The following is a 15,050-nucleotide window of genomic DNA, read 5'->3' as shown; positions in this document are numbered from 1 at the left end:
ACTACAGTGGCAGTTTTCCAAAAATTGCCAGAAAAAAAAAAACAAGTGGAAACCTAGCCTTACGATTAAAATTACATGTTTTCTTTGTTCTACGGGTCAATTGACGATTAAAATGATACCCATGTTATATGCTTTCCAATTATTGTACCACTTTAAAAAAAATCTCAAACTTTAACAAAATTAGTATGTTTAACCCCTTAAGGACTGAGCCCTTTTTCACCTTAAGGACTCAGCCATTTTTTGCAATTCTGACCACTGTCACTTTAAACATTAATAACTCTGGAATGCTTTTAGTTATCATTCTGATTCCGAGATTGTTTTTTCGTGACATATTCTACTTTAACATAGTGGTAAAATTTTGTGGTAACTTGCTTCCTTTCTTGGTGAAAAATCCCAAAATTTGATGAAAAATTTGAAAATTTTGCATTTTTCTAACTTTGAAGCTCTCTGCTTGTAAGGAAAATGGATATTCCAAAAAAAAGTTTTTTTTATTCACATATACAATATGTCCACTTTATGTTTGCATCATAAAATTGATGTGTTTTTACTTTTGGAAGACATCAGAGGGCTTCAAAGTTCAGCAGCAATTTTCCAATTTTTCACAAAATTTTGAAACTCGTTTTTTTTCAGGGACCAGTTCAGGTTTGAAGTGGATTTGAAGGGTCTTCATATTAGAAATACCCCATAAATTACCCCATTATATAAACTGCATCCCCCAAAGTATTCAAAATGACATTTAGTCAGCGTTTTAACCCTTTAGGTGTTTCACAGGAATAGCAGCAAAGTGAAGTAGAAAATTCACAATCTTCATTTTTTACACTCGCATGTTTTTGTAGACTCAATTTTTTAATTTTTGCAAGGGTAAAAAGTAGCAAATTTTTACTTGTATTTGAAACCCAATTTTTCTCAAGTAAGCACATACCTCATATGTCTATGTTAATTGTTCGGTGGGCGAAGTAGAGGGCTCAGAATGGAAGGAGCGACAAATGGTTTTTGGGGGGCATGTCACCTTTAGGAAGCCCCTATGGTGCCAGAACAGCAAAAAACCCCACATGGCATAGCATTTTGGAAACTAGACCCCTCGGGGAACATAACAAGGGGTAAACCTTAATACCCCACAGCTGATTCACGACTTTTGCATATGTAAAAAAAAAAAAAAATTCCCTAAAATGCTTGGTTTCCCAAAAGTTTTACATTTTTTAAAAGGGTAATAGCAGAAAATACCCCCCAAAATGTGAAGCCCAATTTCTCCCGATTCAGAAAACATCCCCTATGGGGGTGAAAAGTGCTCTGCTGGCGCACTACAGGTCTCAGAAGAGGAGTCACATTTGGCTTTTTTGAAGGAAATTTTGCTCTGGGGGCATGCCACATTTAGGAAGCCCCTATGGTGCCAAGACAGCAAAAAAAAAAAAAACACATGGCATACCATTTTGGAAACTAGACACCTTGGGGAACGTAAAAAGGGGTAAAGTGAACCTTAATACCCCACAGGGGTTTCACAACTTTTGCATATGTAAAAAAAAATAAAAAATTTACCTAAAATGCTTGGTTTCCCCAAAAATTTACATTTTTACAAAGGGTTAAAGCAGAAAATACCCCCCAAAATATGAAGCCCAATTTCTCCCGATTCAAAAAACACCCCATATGGGGGTGAAAAGTGCTCTGCTGGCACACTACAGGTCTCAGAAGAGAAGAAGTCACATTTGCCTTTTTGAAAGCAAATTTTGCTCTGGGGGCATGCCGCATTTAGGAAGCCCCTATGGTGCCAGAACAGCAAAAAAAAAAAACACATGGCATACCATTTTGGAAACTAGACCCCTTGGGGAATGTAACAAGGGGTTAAGTGAACCTTAATACCCCAAAAGTGTTTCACGACTTTTGCATATGTAAAAAAAAAATATTTTTTTTACCTAAAATGCTTCTTTTCCCAAAAATGTTACATTTTTAAAAAGGGTAAAAGCAGAAAATACCCGCCAAAATTTGTAACACAACTTCCCCCGAGTACGGCGATACCCCATATGTGACCCTAAACTGTTGCCTTGAAATACGACAGGGCTCCGAAGTGAGAGCGCCATGCGCATTTGAGGCCTAAATTAGGAACTTGCATAGGGGTGGACATGGGGATATTCTACGCCAGTGATTCCCAAACAGGGGGCCTCCAGCTGTTGTAAAACTCCCAGCATGCCTGGACAGTCAGTGGCTGTCTGGTAATACTGGGAGTAGTTGTTTTGCAACAGCTGGAGGCTCCATTTTGGAAACTGTGGCGTACCAGACGTTTTTCATTTTTATTGGGGAGGGGAGGGGGGCTGTGTAGGGGTATGTGTATATGTAGTGTTTTATACTTTTTATTTTATTTTGTGTTAGTGTAGTGTAGTGTAGTGTTTTTAGGATACAGTTGCACGGTCGGGGGTTCACAGTAGTTTATCGCTGGCAGTTTAAGCTGCGGCAGAAAATTTGCCACAGCTCAAACTTGCAGCCGGATACTTACTGTAAATCTCTGACCATGTGAGTGTGCCCTGTACATACACATTGGGGGGGGTGGGGGGGGAACATCCAGCTGTTGCAAAACTACAACTCCCAGGATGTACGGTCTATCAGTGCATGCTGGGAGTTGTAGTTTTGCAACAGCTGGAGGCACACTGGTTGTGAAACACCGAGTTTGGTAACAAACTCAGTGTTTTGCAACCAGTGTGCCTTCAGCTGTTGCAAAAGCTACAACCCCCAGCATGTACGGACAGCGGAAGGGCATGCTGGGTCTTGTAGTTATGCAACAGCTGGAGGCATACTACTTTGGCTGGGGATGCTGGGGGTTGTAGTTATGCAACAGCTGGAGACACACTGGTTTGCTACTTAACTCAGTGTGCCTTCAGCTATTGCAAAACTACAACTCTCAGCAGTCACCGACAGCCAACGGGCATGCTGGGAGTTGTAGTTATGCAACCAGCAGATGCACCACTACAACTCCCAGCATGCACTTTAGCTGTTTATGCAAGCTGGGAGTTGTAGTTACACAACAGCTGAAGGTACACTTTTCCATAGAAAAAAATGTGCCTCCAGCTGTTGCAAAACTATAAGTCCCAGCATGCCCATAAGGGCATGCTGGGAGTTGTGGTGGTCTGCCTCCTGCTGTTGCATAACTACAGCTCCCAGCATGCCCTTTTTGCATGCTGGGAGCTGTTGCTAAGCAACAGCAGAAGGCTGTCACTCACCTCCAACGATCCAAGCCGCATCACATCAGTCCCTCGTCGTTGCTGCCGCTGCCGCTCCTGGGGCCCCGATCCCAACATTCACTCCGGGGATCGGGGTCCCCAGCTCCCGGGGTGCACGTCCCGCACCCGCTCACGTCTTCCGGAAGAGGGGCGGAGCGGGTTGCGGGAGTCACACCCGCAGCAGGTGTCCTGATTGGCTGATGAATCAGGGCGATCGTGAGGTGGCACCAGTGCCACCTCACCCCTGCTTGCTGTGGCTGTTCGGGGCCGTCAGAGACGGCCCCGAACAGCCTGTAATTCCGGGTCACTGGAGACCCGATTGACCCGGAATCTGCCGCAGATCGCTGGACTGAATTGGCCAGCGATCTGCGGCCATCGCCGACATGGGGGGTCATCATGACCCCCCTGGGCGATATGCCCCGATGCCTGATGAACGATTTCAGCAGGCATCGGTCACCGGCTCCCCTCCAGCTAGCGGCGGGGGGCCGGGATTTGACAGGATGTACTCAAACGTCCTGAGTCCTTAAGGACTCGGAAAAGGGGCCGTTTGAGTACGTCCTGCGTCCTTAAGGGGTTAAAATAACTGTATGTTGACCCCTATAAGGGATGTATGAGGGCTTATTTCTTGCGCCGTGAACTGTATTTTTTATTGGTAGCACTTTTGCAAATATGTAATGTTTTAATTGCTTTTTATTAATTTTTTTTTGGGGGGAATGTGATGTGACAAAAAATTTTTGAAATTTTTTTATGTTCACAGCCAGGGATAAAATGGGAAAAAGGGGTGATTTACATTTTTATTGGGGGAGAGTCTTTTACACATATTTTTTAAACTGTTTTTTAACTTTTTTTTACACTCTATGAGGGGGATTTATCAAGGGATTTCGAGTTTTTTCCTTACAAAAGTTGCACTTGCGCCTAAGCAAATTTTTTGTGCGACTTTTATGGGTAAGCAAAAAATACCAATGAGCCCTACCTTAGCAATTTTCAGTTTTCACTTTGCAGTGGTCGGGAATTTATCAAGTGCGAAAGTCGCACGTAAGTAAATAAAAAGAAAAAAGTCCCAAAACCCGTTCAAAAAGTCACAAGTGTAAGCCAGGTAAGACCTTTGACAGCAATTTTTGTGTGACTTTTTGCGCAGCTCCGCTCCCTGGCAACCCGCCCGCATCTATCACCCGCCCGCTAGGTATTGCAGAACTACAACCCCCAGCATGCCTTTACAGTGAGGACATGCTAGGAGTTATATTTACAACAGCTTGCGGGTGGGTGGTAGATATAGGCGGGTGGTTTGGGTGCGGAGCCGGCCGACAGAAGTATGAAATTACAGCACTGTCATTTCATATTTCCCGGGCAGACCTGTGATTGGTCCAGACCTCCTGGCCAATCACAGCTGCCAGCGGGAAATATGAAGTTACAGTGCCATAACTTCATTTTCTCCGCTGGGAAGCCAGAGAGCGGAGCACAGTAAAGACATGCTGGGAGTTGTAGTGATGCAGGGCGGGAGAGTGACAAGCTTGTCACCTGCTCACACATCTCTCGCAAACGCTGCACGACTACAACTCCCACCATGTCCTTACTGCAAGGGCATGATGGTAGTTATAGTCATGCAGCACAAGTGTCAGGAGATGTGCGAGCGTGTGACAATCTTCCCTTGCTTGCTTGTCACCTGCCTGCACATTTCCCACCAGCCTGTCGTTGTATGACTACAACTCCCAGCATGTCCTTACTGCAAGGGCAAACTGGTAGTTGTAGTGATGCGGCATGAGCGGCAGACCCTCTCCTTCCCCAATCCTACTGGCCTATTTCTCCTCAATCAATATCTTAAATTGGCATAAAAAATTTTGGCGGACCGCCTAAGTGCTTTCCTTCCCTCTCTCATAGGCCCCTCACAGGTCGGCTTTGTACGTAATAAGTCGGCAGTAGCGAACATACGTAAAGTACTAGCAATCTTAGATAGGGTACAGCATCACCCACAGCCAGGAGAATCGCCCATACTATTGGCCCTGATGCCAAGAAGGCTTTTGACAACGTAAGGTGGGACTGGCTTGGGATGGAGCTGGACAAAGTGGGGATTCTAGGCCATTTTTGTACCTTTTTAGGGGGTCTGTACTCCTCCCCTCAAGCTCAGGTCCATACCTCCGGCTTCCTCTCCCAACAATTCCCTCTTTTTAGGGGAACAAGACAGGGTTTCCCCCTCCCTCACCTATTGTTTAATATGGCCCTAGAACCTCTTGCAAGGTACTTGGAAGATTCCGTGGTATTCTGGGGGTCTAAATTCAGGGAACGGAGGTCAAATTGACCCTTTTTGCTGATGACATCTTGATTTTCCTAGTGGACCCGAGAGCTCACTACGGCCATTTGATGTCCGCTCTATCCCACTTTGGCTTATTTTCTGGGTACAAAATAAACCAACTAAAAAGTGAGGCACTTCCCTTGGGATCTGTCCGGCCGTCCTCTTATTGGTCAGCTATAGGTATCCCTGCCACGATTGTTAAACCACACATCACGTACTTAGGGACTAACATATCCGCCCCTTTTTACACTGATTCATGATGAGTTGTTGCGCTTGCCCCATCTTCCTCTTTCCTTTTAGGGAGGTGTCACCTTATCAAGATGATAAGCTTTCCGAGGTTACTTTATCATTAACAGACTCTACCCCTTCTACTCAAGCATAAGGATGTGCAGGCGCTCAATTCTTCATTTACTCATTTTATATGGGCCGGGAGACGCTCCAGAATAACACTTCAGAAATTAATTTTAACCCCTTAATGACAATGGACGTAAATGTACATCATGGTGCCGTGGTACTTAACGCACCATGGCGTACATTTACGCTCCGCCATGACCGCGAGTAATGGACCGGTGCTTGCGTCATGCGCGTCAGGTCTCGGCTGCTATCAGCAGCCAGGGACCCGCCGGTAATGGCGGACATCCGCGATCGCGCGGATGTCTGCCATTAACCCCTCAGATGCCGTGATCAATACAGATCATGGCATCTGTGGCAGTGCGGTACTTTAAATGGATGATCGGATCGCCCTCAGCGCTGCCACAGGGATCCGATCATCCAGCATGGCGGCCGGAGGTCCCCTCACCTGGCTCCGGCTGTCTCCAGGGGCCTTATGCTCTGGTCTGAGATCGAGCAGACCAGAGCAGAAGATGACCGATAATACTGATCAGTGCTATGTATAGCACTGAACAGTATTAGCAACCAAAGGACTGTTAGAGTGTAAAAGTGAAAGTAAAAAGTTATAATAAAAAAGTAAAATGTCATTTTTTCCCATTTTTACCCCCATTAAGTGTAAAAAAATAAATAAATAAATTGTACACATATTTGGTATCACCGCATGCGTAAATGTCCAAAATATTAAAATATAATGTTATTGATCCCGTATGGTGGACGACGTGAACGTAAAAAAACAAAAAACGCAAAATATCTGCTTTTTGTCACCTTTTATAAAAGAAGAAATAATAAAAAAAAATTATGAAAGTTTCATATACACAAATGTGTCATCAATAAAAAGTACAGATCATGACACAAAAAATGCGCCCTCATACCGCCGCTTATACGGAAAAATGAAAAAGTTATAGGTTGTCAAAATAGAAGGAATTTAAACATACTAATTTGGTTAAATAGTTTGCGATTTTTTTAAGCGCAACAATAATATAAAAGTATATAATCATGGGTATTATTTTTATCGTATTGACCCACAGAATAAAGCACGCATGTCATTATTACAGTAAATTGTACGGCGTGAAAACTAAACCTTACAAAATGTGCAAAATTGTGTATTTTTTTTTTCCCCACACAAATAGTATTTTTGTTGGTTGTGCCATACATTTTATGGTAAAATGAGTGATGTCATTACGCAGAACAACTGGTCGCGCAAAAAACAAGCCCTCATACTAGTCTGTAGATGAAAATATAACAGAGTTACGATTTTTTAAATATGAGGAGGAAAAAACGAAAATGCAAAAATGAAATTGGCCTAGTCCTTAAGGTCAAAATGGGCTTGGTCCTTAAGGGGTTAAACAAGGCGGATAGCAGAGTTGGATTTCCCAACATTCGCTACTATAACCTGGCTTTTATTTTTAGGCACGTTATGGACTGGCTACATGAATCTAGTTTTCACTCTAAATATGATACTGAAGCTGACCTGGTCTTCTCATGGAAGTTCTCAGCTTGTTTACACACACGCATTCCCTGTCTCCTGATCCACATAAAGCGCTCTTTAGTTGTAAGGGTCACTGTTTTAACCTGGAAAGCAGTTTGCAAAGCATTTGGTCTTCCCTTCCTTTTGTCTGGGCCCCTTGACCTCTGGGGCCATCCTGAATTTCCACAGGGACGTTAAAGTAGGCTGTTTGAGAGTTGGCGGCTGAAAGGGATTCAAGTGGCGAAACAGCTTATACATGTAGAGGAGAAACGCTGGTTTCATCAACAGGAATTGTTAACAAACTTCTCCTTATCACCCTCTCATTTTCTTCAGGTATCTCACTTTCTCTCCATCTGCAAGTTGCGCCTCTGCAATCCCTCCTCTGGGGTGTCCCCCTCTCCCTCTGAAGATGTTGTAGGCCCTCAGCCCCGGAATTGGACATTGTCATGCCTCTATACTTGTTTTAGTGGCTAGTTCCTTAAGGTATCTAGGAGGCGGGTGTTTGCCAAATGGGAATCTATTTTGCAGGATGGGGAAGCTCGTGGACAGCTGGGCCAAGGTTCGAGACAATGTTATCAGTGAACGCATGCATTTTGGCTATCTGGGATTTAATCTCCCGGCCTCACCAGCGTTTCCTGATAGAATTACATCCTGCCCAAAATGTTCTAGTCCTTGTATGGATTTCTTTAACGGGATATGGGGATGCCCAAGAACTCAGATGCGGGTTCCTATGACCCCTCAGGCTCTTTTCTTCCAGTGTGTCGACCCTGAGGCAGCTGTGGCAGTCGGACTGCGTGGTGTTCCTCGCTTCCTTCATGTCATCGTGTTGGTTGCAAAACGTGTCCTTCTCAGAGACTGGGTCCAACCCTATATGCCAGTACTGGCTGACATGGTTGAGGAGTTGAAATCCTTCATGGAGGTCGACAGACTGGACACAGAGAGGCATACTGAGAGAAATGCAAGGAAGTTCTTTGCCAAATTGCGAACGTTTGTGGTTGCGCACTATGGTAGGTCCCAAATTGAGGCTTTTGTTTTACCATTTAGACATACTGAATGGTACTGTCGATCGCCCATTAGCAATACCTTAGGACCCATATGCCTTTCAGATGGTGTGGGATGAAGCGGATACATTGTTCTGTAACATGGCGGAGGAATTTCAACAAGATCGAGTATCCTTTTCTAGAGTTTTTCTTCTCTTTAGTCCTATTTCTTTTTGTGTTTCCTTTCTCCTTGGTACGGTAATTTATTTTCCTCTTATTTATGTACTGTTTATGTATGGATGGGTGTGTTTGTGTGGTCCGGGGGAATGGGAGTTGAACTGCGCTGTTGACTTAATTTTTTTCTTGCGTATTGGTTCATGTCCGAGGCACCTTGCGTACCCAGCTCTGCCTATGCTGTTTGCGGCATTTTGATATGCTTACTGTTTTGTCATTTCTTATTATAAAATTGTGAAAATGTTATAAATAAAGTTTAGAAAAAAGAAAACAGACCGATAAATTGCATTGAGACTTGACCTCCTATGAAACTCTGTGCCTATATCCCCTCTACATGCCATAGGCTTCCTCTATCGGCTGTTATTGTCTAGCTCTTCCACTACCCTTCCTCTGTTTTGGTGTGGCCTGGGAGGACGAACTGAACAAGCAATTTATGCCTTTTCAGTGACAAAAATGATTCCATCTTTCTCATAAGTTGGGGATAACCACGAAGCATAAGAAACTAATTACAAAATTCTTTCACATGCAGTCATGGCCGTAAATGTTGACATCCCTGAAATTTTTCAAGAAACTGAAGTATTTCTCACAGAAAAGGATTGCTGTAACACGTTTTGCTATACACATGTTTATTCCCTTTGTGTGTATTGGAACTAAACCAAAAAAGGGAGAAAAAAGCAAATTGAACATAATGTCACACCAAACTCCAAAAATGGACTGAATTAAATTATTGGCACCCTTTCAAAATTGTTTAAAAATAAGATTGTTTCAAGCATGTGATGTTCCTTTAAACTCACCTGGGGCAAGTAACAGATGTGGCCAATATAAAAATCACACCTGAAAGCAGATAAAAAGGAGAGAAGTTCACTTAGTCTTTGTATTGCTTGTCTTTGTGTGCCACACTAAGCATGAACAACAGAAAGAAGAGAATAGAACTGTCTGAGGACTTGAGAACCAAAATTGTGGAAAATATCAACAATCTCAAGGTTACAAGTCTATCTCCAGAGATCTAGATTTGCCTTTGTCCACAGTGTGCAACATTATCAAGAAGTTTGCAACCCATAGCACTGTAGCTAATCTCCCTGGGTGTGGACGGAAGAGAAAAATTTATGAAAGGTGTCAACGCAGGATAGTCCGGATGGTGGATAAGCAGCCCCAAACAAGTTCCAAAGATTATCAAGCTGTCCTGCAGGCTCAGGGAGCATCAGTGTCAGCTTTAACTATCCATCGACATTCAAATGAAATGAAACACTATGGCAGGAGACCCAGGAGGACCTCACTGCTGACACAGAGACCTAAAAAAGCAAGACTACATTTTGCCAAAATGAACTAGAGTAAACCAAAATCCTTCTGAGAAAAGGTCTTGTGGACAGATGAGATCAAGATAGAGCTTTTTGATAAAGCACATCATTCTACTGTTTACCGAAGATGGAATGAAGCCTACACAGAAAAGAACACATTACCTACAGTGAAATATGGTGGAGGTCCAATGATGTTTTGGGGTTGTTTTGCTGCCTCTGGAACTGGGTGCCTTAAATGTGTGCAAGACATCATAAAATTGGAGGATTACCAACAGATTTTGGGTCGCACTGTACAGCCCAGTGTCAGAATGCTGGGTTTGTGTCCGAGATCTTGGGTCTTCCAGCAGGACAATGACCCCAAACATACATAAAAAAGCACCCAAAAATTGATGGAAACAAAGCACTGGAGAGTTCTAAAGTAGCAAGCAATGAGTCTAGATCTAAATACCATTGAATACCTGGGGATAGATCTTAAAATTGCTGTTGGGAAAAGGCGCCCTTCCAATAAGAGAGACCTGGAGCAGTTTGCAAAGGAAGAGTGCTCCAACATTCCTGCTGAGAGGTGTAAGAAGCTAATTGATGGTTATAGGAACGACTGATTTCAGTTATTGTTTCCAAAGGGTGTGCAACCAAATATTAAGTTAAGGGTGCCAATAATTTTGTCCAGCCCATTTTTGGAGTTTGGTGTAACATTATGTCCAATTTTGCTTTTTTTCCCTCCCTTTTTTGATTTAGTTTCAATACACGCAAAGGGTGTATAGCAAAACATGTGTTACTGCAATCCTTTTCTGTGAGAAATACTTCATTTTATAGAAAAATTTCAAGGGTGCCAACATTTACGGCCATGACAGTAGATACTGGATTCTGGCCCAGCTTCACCAATGGTACCTGATGGAATCTTATTTTTGGCGCTGTGACCATTTTTTAGGTACTATGTCTCATATTTGATGGGAATTCCCCTCCCTACGCACTTTTTGGTTCATCTTTCCTGATAGTTTATCAATTGAGAAACTACTGAATGAATTTAAAAAAAAATTCTTAACACTAAAGTCTATCTACAACTACAAATTGGAAACTCAGTTTTGGCTAGAGCTGAGACCTTTCCTGCATGAGGCTATTCAATACGCAAAGTTCCATTGTCAACGTTTCAATCTGTCTATGCTTTTTGCCATAACCACTGCATGCAAATCTATGTTAGGGACATTTACATTGAGATCAATATCAGAAATGTGAATAGCACACAAAAAATAGGCTAAAACTTTATCATGACATAATATTCTGTCCCAGGGATACAACGGTAGTTCATGGTAGTAAAATAGAGAAAATTGTACTGGTTAGTGCCCGGCTATATATTTGGCATAGGGATTCATCCTGACCCCACTACGGAATTGCTTGGTGGCACATGAATAGTTGTACATTGTAAGGGTAGGGTCACACACAGTGTACCCGCTGAGTATTTCACTGTCAGTTACAGAGCAACTGCAGAGGGAGCTCCCAGCTGCATCCAGGTACCTCGGTGTATCCGCTCTTGATTGCCACTATGAGCTAAGCAACAGAGCTATCCGATCACAGCTGGAAACTCACTGTGCAGTCGCTCTGTGACTGCCAGTGGCGGGCACATCCACAGCATGAAATACGCTGCGGATGCACTGTGTGTGACCCTACCCTAAAGATGTATTAAATATTTCAAAGCCTTGCATGGGCATAAAGTAGGAAATCTAGATAATATATTATCTATGTTATATCATGAACTGTCAGAAAAGCTTGGAAACTTTCAGACATAAAAATGTACAAAGTGTATTCTTTCTAGTTAACATAGATTGAGACCTGTGTGACATTATGTTTTGCCTCCACACAGAACACCGTACATCAGGTGGAATTATGTGGCGAAGAACTTTGCCCAGGTAAGGTTAGGTGAAGACTCGTCATAGACAATAAAACATGCCTGATTTCCAACTCTCTTGCTGCTGCAAATAATGTATTTTGGTTTTTTTTTTCAAAGTAAAATTTATTGAATTTTAATACAATATAACATAATCCAGAAGCAGAAGAAGGGTACAGAGTCCGCTGGTTTCCTTCAGAAAAACACAAAAGTAACAAAACAGTCCACAATAACAGGTCAGATCTATCAATCAAAAGTGTATGGTTACAATAGCTGGCGTAAGCTTTAGACAAGAGATATCCCACCAACATCAGATAGCTTACAATACAAGGTATCCTGATAGTAAAGCAGGGGAGAAGAATAGATAAAGGAGTGGAAGAGGGGAGGAGGAGGGGGAAGGAGAGAGAGGGGCGACAGGAAGACAAACAGAACTCACCTGGCAAGGGAGGTGCTAGTGGGCGACCCGGACATCCAATAGAGAGATATGGCATGTGAGATGAGTGGAATAAAAGTGTAAACAGCTACCCAATTTGGGGGGGAAGGCAACATGCAGGACTAGGAGTCTAGACAAAGAGACACATAGTCCGGAGAGGCAAGGAACGAGGACCAGGGGTGCCAGATTGAGAAGTATCTGGTCAGTTGGGCGGAAGAATCAGCTATGAGTTCCTCCATTCTATGGAGGTGTGTCACCTCCCGGAGCCAGGACGAGGTGGTAGGAGGGGTGGAAGTTTTCCAGTGTCGGGGAATCACCACTCTAGCTGCCATGAGGAGGAAGGAGAGCAATTTAGAAGTGGGCCGTGGTATGTCCATTGGCAGTATGGAGAGGAGTAGGGTCTCGGGTGTTTGTGGCAGGTGGATAGACGTGATGCGAGATACTAATGTACAAATCTGTGTCCAGAAAGGCAAGATCTTTGGACACGATCTTTGGACACACATGGAGCATCGAGCCGCGGGGTTCCCCACAGCTCCAACACTCGTCAGACACCGGGGTAGAATTAAGCTAGAAGTGTCGGCACTCTGTACCATCTGGAGAGGACTTTAAAGTTGGTCTCCTGTGCTCTACACGAGATAGAGGTGTAGTGACACCGGGACAGGGCTGTAGACCAGTCTTCATCAGGGATAGCATGACCCAGTTCAGCCTCCCAACCCGATTTTTATAGCAGCGGTTTCTTCATGTAGTGTTCAAGAACCAGTGGATATAAAGTGCTAATAGTGTGGTGTGGGGTCACATCTCGGATGCAGAGACGTTCAAAGGTAGTGAGGGGTCTGTGGAGTCTTGCGGAATGTATGGCGGTAGAGTAGAAGTGACGAAGTTGGAAATATTGGAAGGATTGAAGGGGTGTCGGGAGGGTCCCTTGGAGGATGTCCGTCAGCGGCTTCAAGGTCGACTGGGTCATTGTTACGCCGAGCGCTCCGGGTCCCCGCTCCTCCCCGGAGCGCTCGCTTCACTCTCCCCGCGGCAGCGCTCCGGTCACGTCCTCTGACCCGGGGCGCTGCGATTCCGCTGCCAGCCGGGATGCGATTCGCGATGCGGGTAGCGCCCGCTCGCGATGCGCACCCCGGCTCCCCTACCTGACTCGCTCTCCGTCTGTTCTGTCCCGGCGCGCGCGGCCCCGCTCCCTAGGGCGCGCGCGCGCCGGGTCTCTGCGATTTAAAGGGCCACTGCGCCGCTGATTGGCGCAGTGGTTCCAATTAGTGTGTTCACCTGTGCACTTCCCTATATCACCTCACTTCCCCTGCACTCCCTTGCCGGATCTTGTTGCCTTAGTGCCAGTGAAAGCGTTCCTTGTGTGTTCCTTGCCTGTGTTTCCAGACCTTCTGCCGTTGCCCCTGACTACGATCCTTGCTGCCTGCCCCGACCTTCTGCTACGTCCGACCTTGCTTTTGCCTACTCCCTTGTACCGCGCCTATCTTCAGCAGCCAGAGAGGTGAGCCGTTGCTAGTGGATACGACCTGGTCACTACCGCCGCAGCAAGACCATCCCGCTTTGCGGCGGGCTCTGGTGAAAACCAGTAGTGGCTTAGAACCGGTCCACTAGCACGGTCCACGCCAATCCCTCTCTGGCACAGAGGATCCACTACCTGCCAGCCGGCATCGTGACAGTAGATCCGGCCATGGATCCCGCTGAAGTTCCTCTGCCAGTTGTCGCTGACCTCACCACGGTGGTCGCCCAGCAGTCACAACAGATAGCGCAACAAGGCCAACAGCTGTCTCAACTGACCGTTATGCTACAACAGTTACTACCACAGCTTCAGCAGTCATCTCCTCCGCCAGCTCCTGCACCTCCTCCGCAGCGAGTGGCCGCTCCTGGGATACGCTTATCCTTGCCGGATAAATTTGATGGGGACTCTAAGTTTTGCCGTGGCTTTCTTTCCCAATGTTCCCTGCATCTGGAGATGATGTCGGACCTGTTTCCCACTGAAAGGTCTAAGGTGGCTTTCGTAGTCAGCCTTCTGTCCGGAAAAGCCCTGTCATGGGCCACACCGCTCTGGGACCGCAATGACCCCGTCACTGCCTCTGTACACTCCTTCTTCTCGGAAATCCGAAGTGTCTTTGAGGAACCTGCCCGAGCCTCTTCTGCTGAGACTGCCCTGTTGAACCTGGTCCAGGGTAATTCTTCCGTTGGCGAGTATGCCGTACAATTCCGTACTCTTGCTTCAGAATTGTCCTGGAATAATGAGGCCCTCTGCGCGACCTTCAAAAAAGGCCTATCCAGCAACATTAAAGATGTTCTGGCCGCACGAGAAATTCCTGCTAATCTACATGAACTTATTCACCTAGCCACTCGCATTGACATGCGTTTTTCCGAAAGGCGTCAGGAACTCCGCCAAGATATGGACTCTGTTCGCACGAGGCGTTTCTTCTCCTCGGCTCCTCTCTCCTCTGGTCCCCTGCAATCTGTTCCTGTGCCTCCCGCCGTGGAGGCTATGCAGGTCGACCGGTCTCGCCTGACACCTCAAGAGAGGACACGACGCCGTATGGAGAACCTCTGCCTGTACTGTGCTAGTACCGAACACTTCCTGAGAGATTGTCCTATCCGTCCTCCCCGCCTGGAAAGACGTACGCTGACTCCGCACAAAAGTGAGACAGTCCTTGATGTCTACTCTGCTTCTCCACGTCTTACTGTGCCTGTGCGGATGTCTGCCTCTGCCTTCTCCTTCTCTACAGTGGCCTTCTTGGACTCTGGATCTGCAGGAAATTTTATTTTGGCCTCTCTCGTCAACAGGTTCAACATCCCGGTGACCAGTCTCGCCAGACCCCTCTACATCAATTGTGTAAATAATGAAAGATTGGACTGT

The 15,050-nt window shown here is 45.3% G+C and overlaps 1 protein-coding gene across 4 annotated transcripts in view; it reads left to right on the top strand.

Moving 5' to 3' along the window:
* LOC130355310 (sterol O-acyltransferase 2-like) overlaps positions 1–15,050 on the top strand; it is a 153,320-nt gene that overhangs the window by 65,204 nt on the left and 73,066 nt on the right. For all 4 annotated transcript variants that reach the window (XM_056555312.1, XM_056555313.1, XM_056555315.1 and 1 more), the window contains one exon: positions 11,728–11,773. In XM_056555312.1, the coding sequence (XP_056411287.1) occupies positions 11,728–11,773 (46 nt within the window). The remainder of the gene's footprint in view (positions 1–11,727; positions 11,774–15,050) is intronic.

The sequence above is a fragment of the Hyla sarda genome, chromosome 2, assembly GCF_029499605.1.
Source record: "Hyla sarda isolate aHylSar1 chromosome 2, aHylSar1.hap1, whole genome shotgun sequence".
In the NCBI taxonomy this organism is placed as follows: Eukaryota; Metazoa; Chordata; class Amphibia; order Anura; family Hylidae; genus Hyla; species Hyla sarda.
The sequence above is the reverse complement of the archived record's forward strand: the minus strand, read 5'-3'. Positions and strand labels throughout refer to the sequence as shown.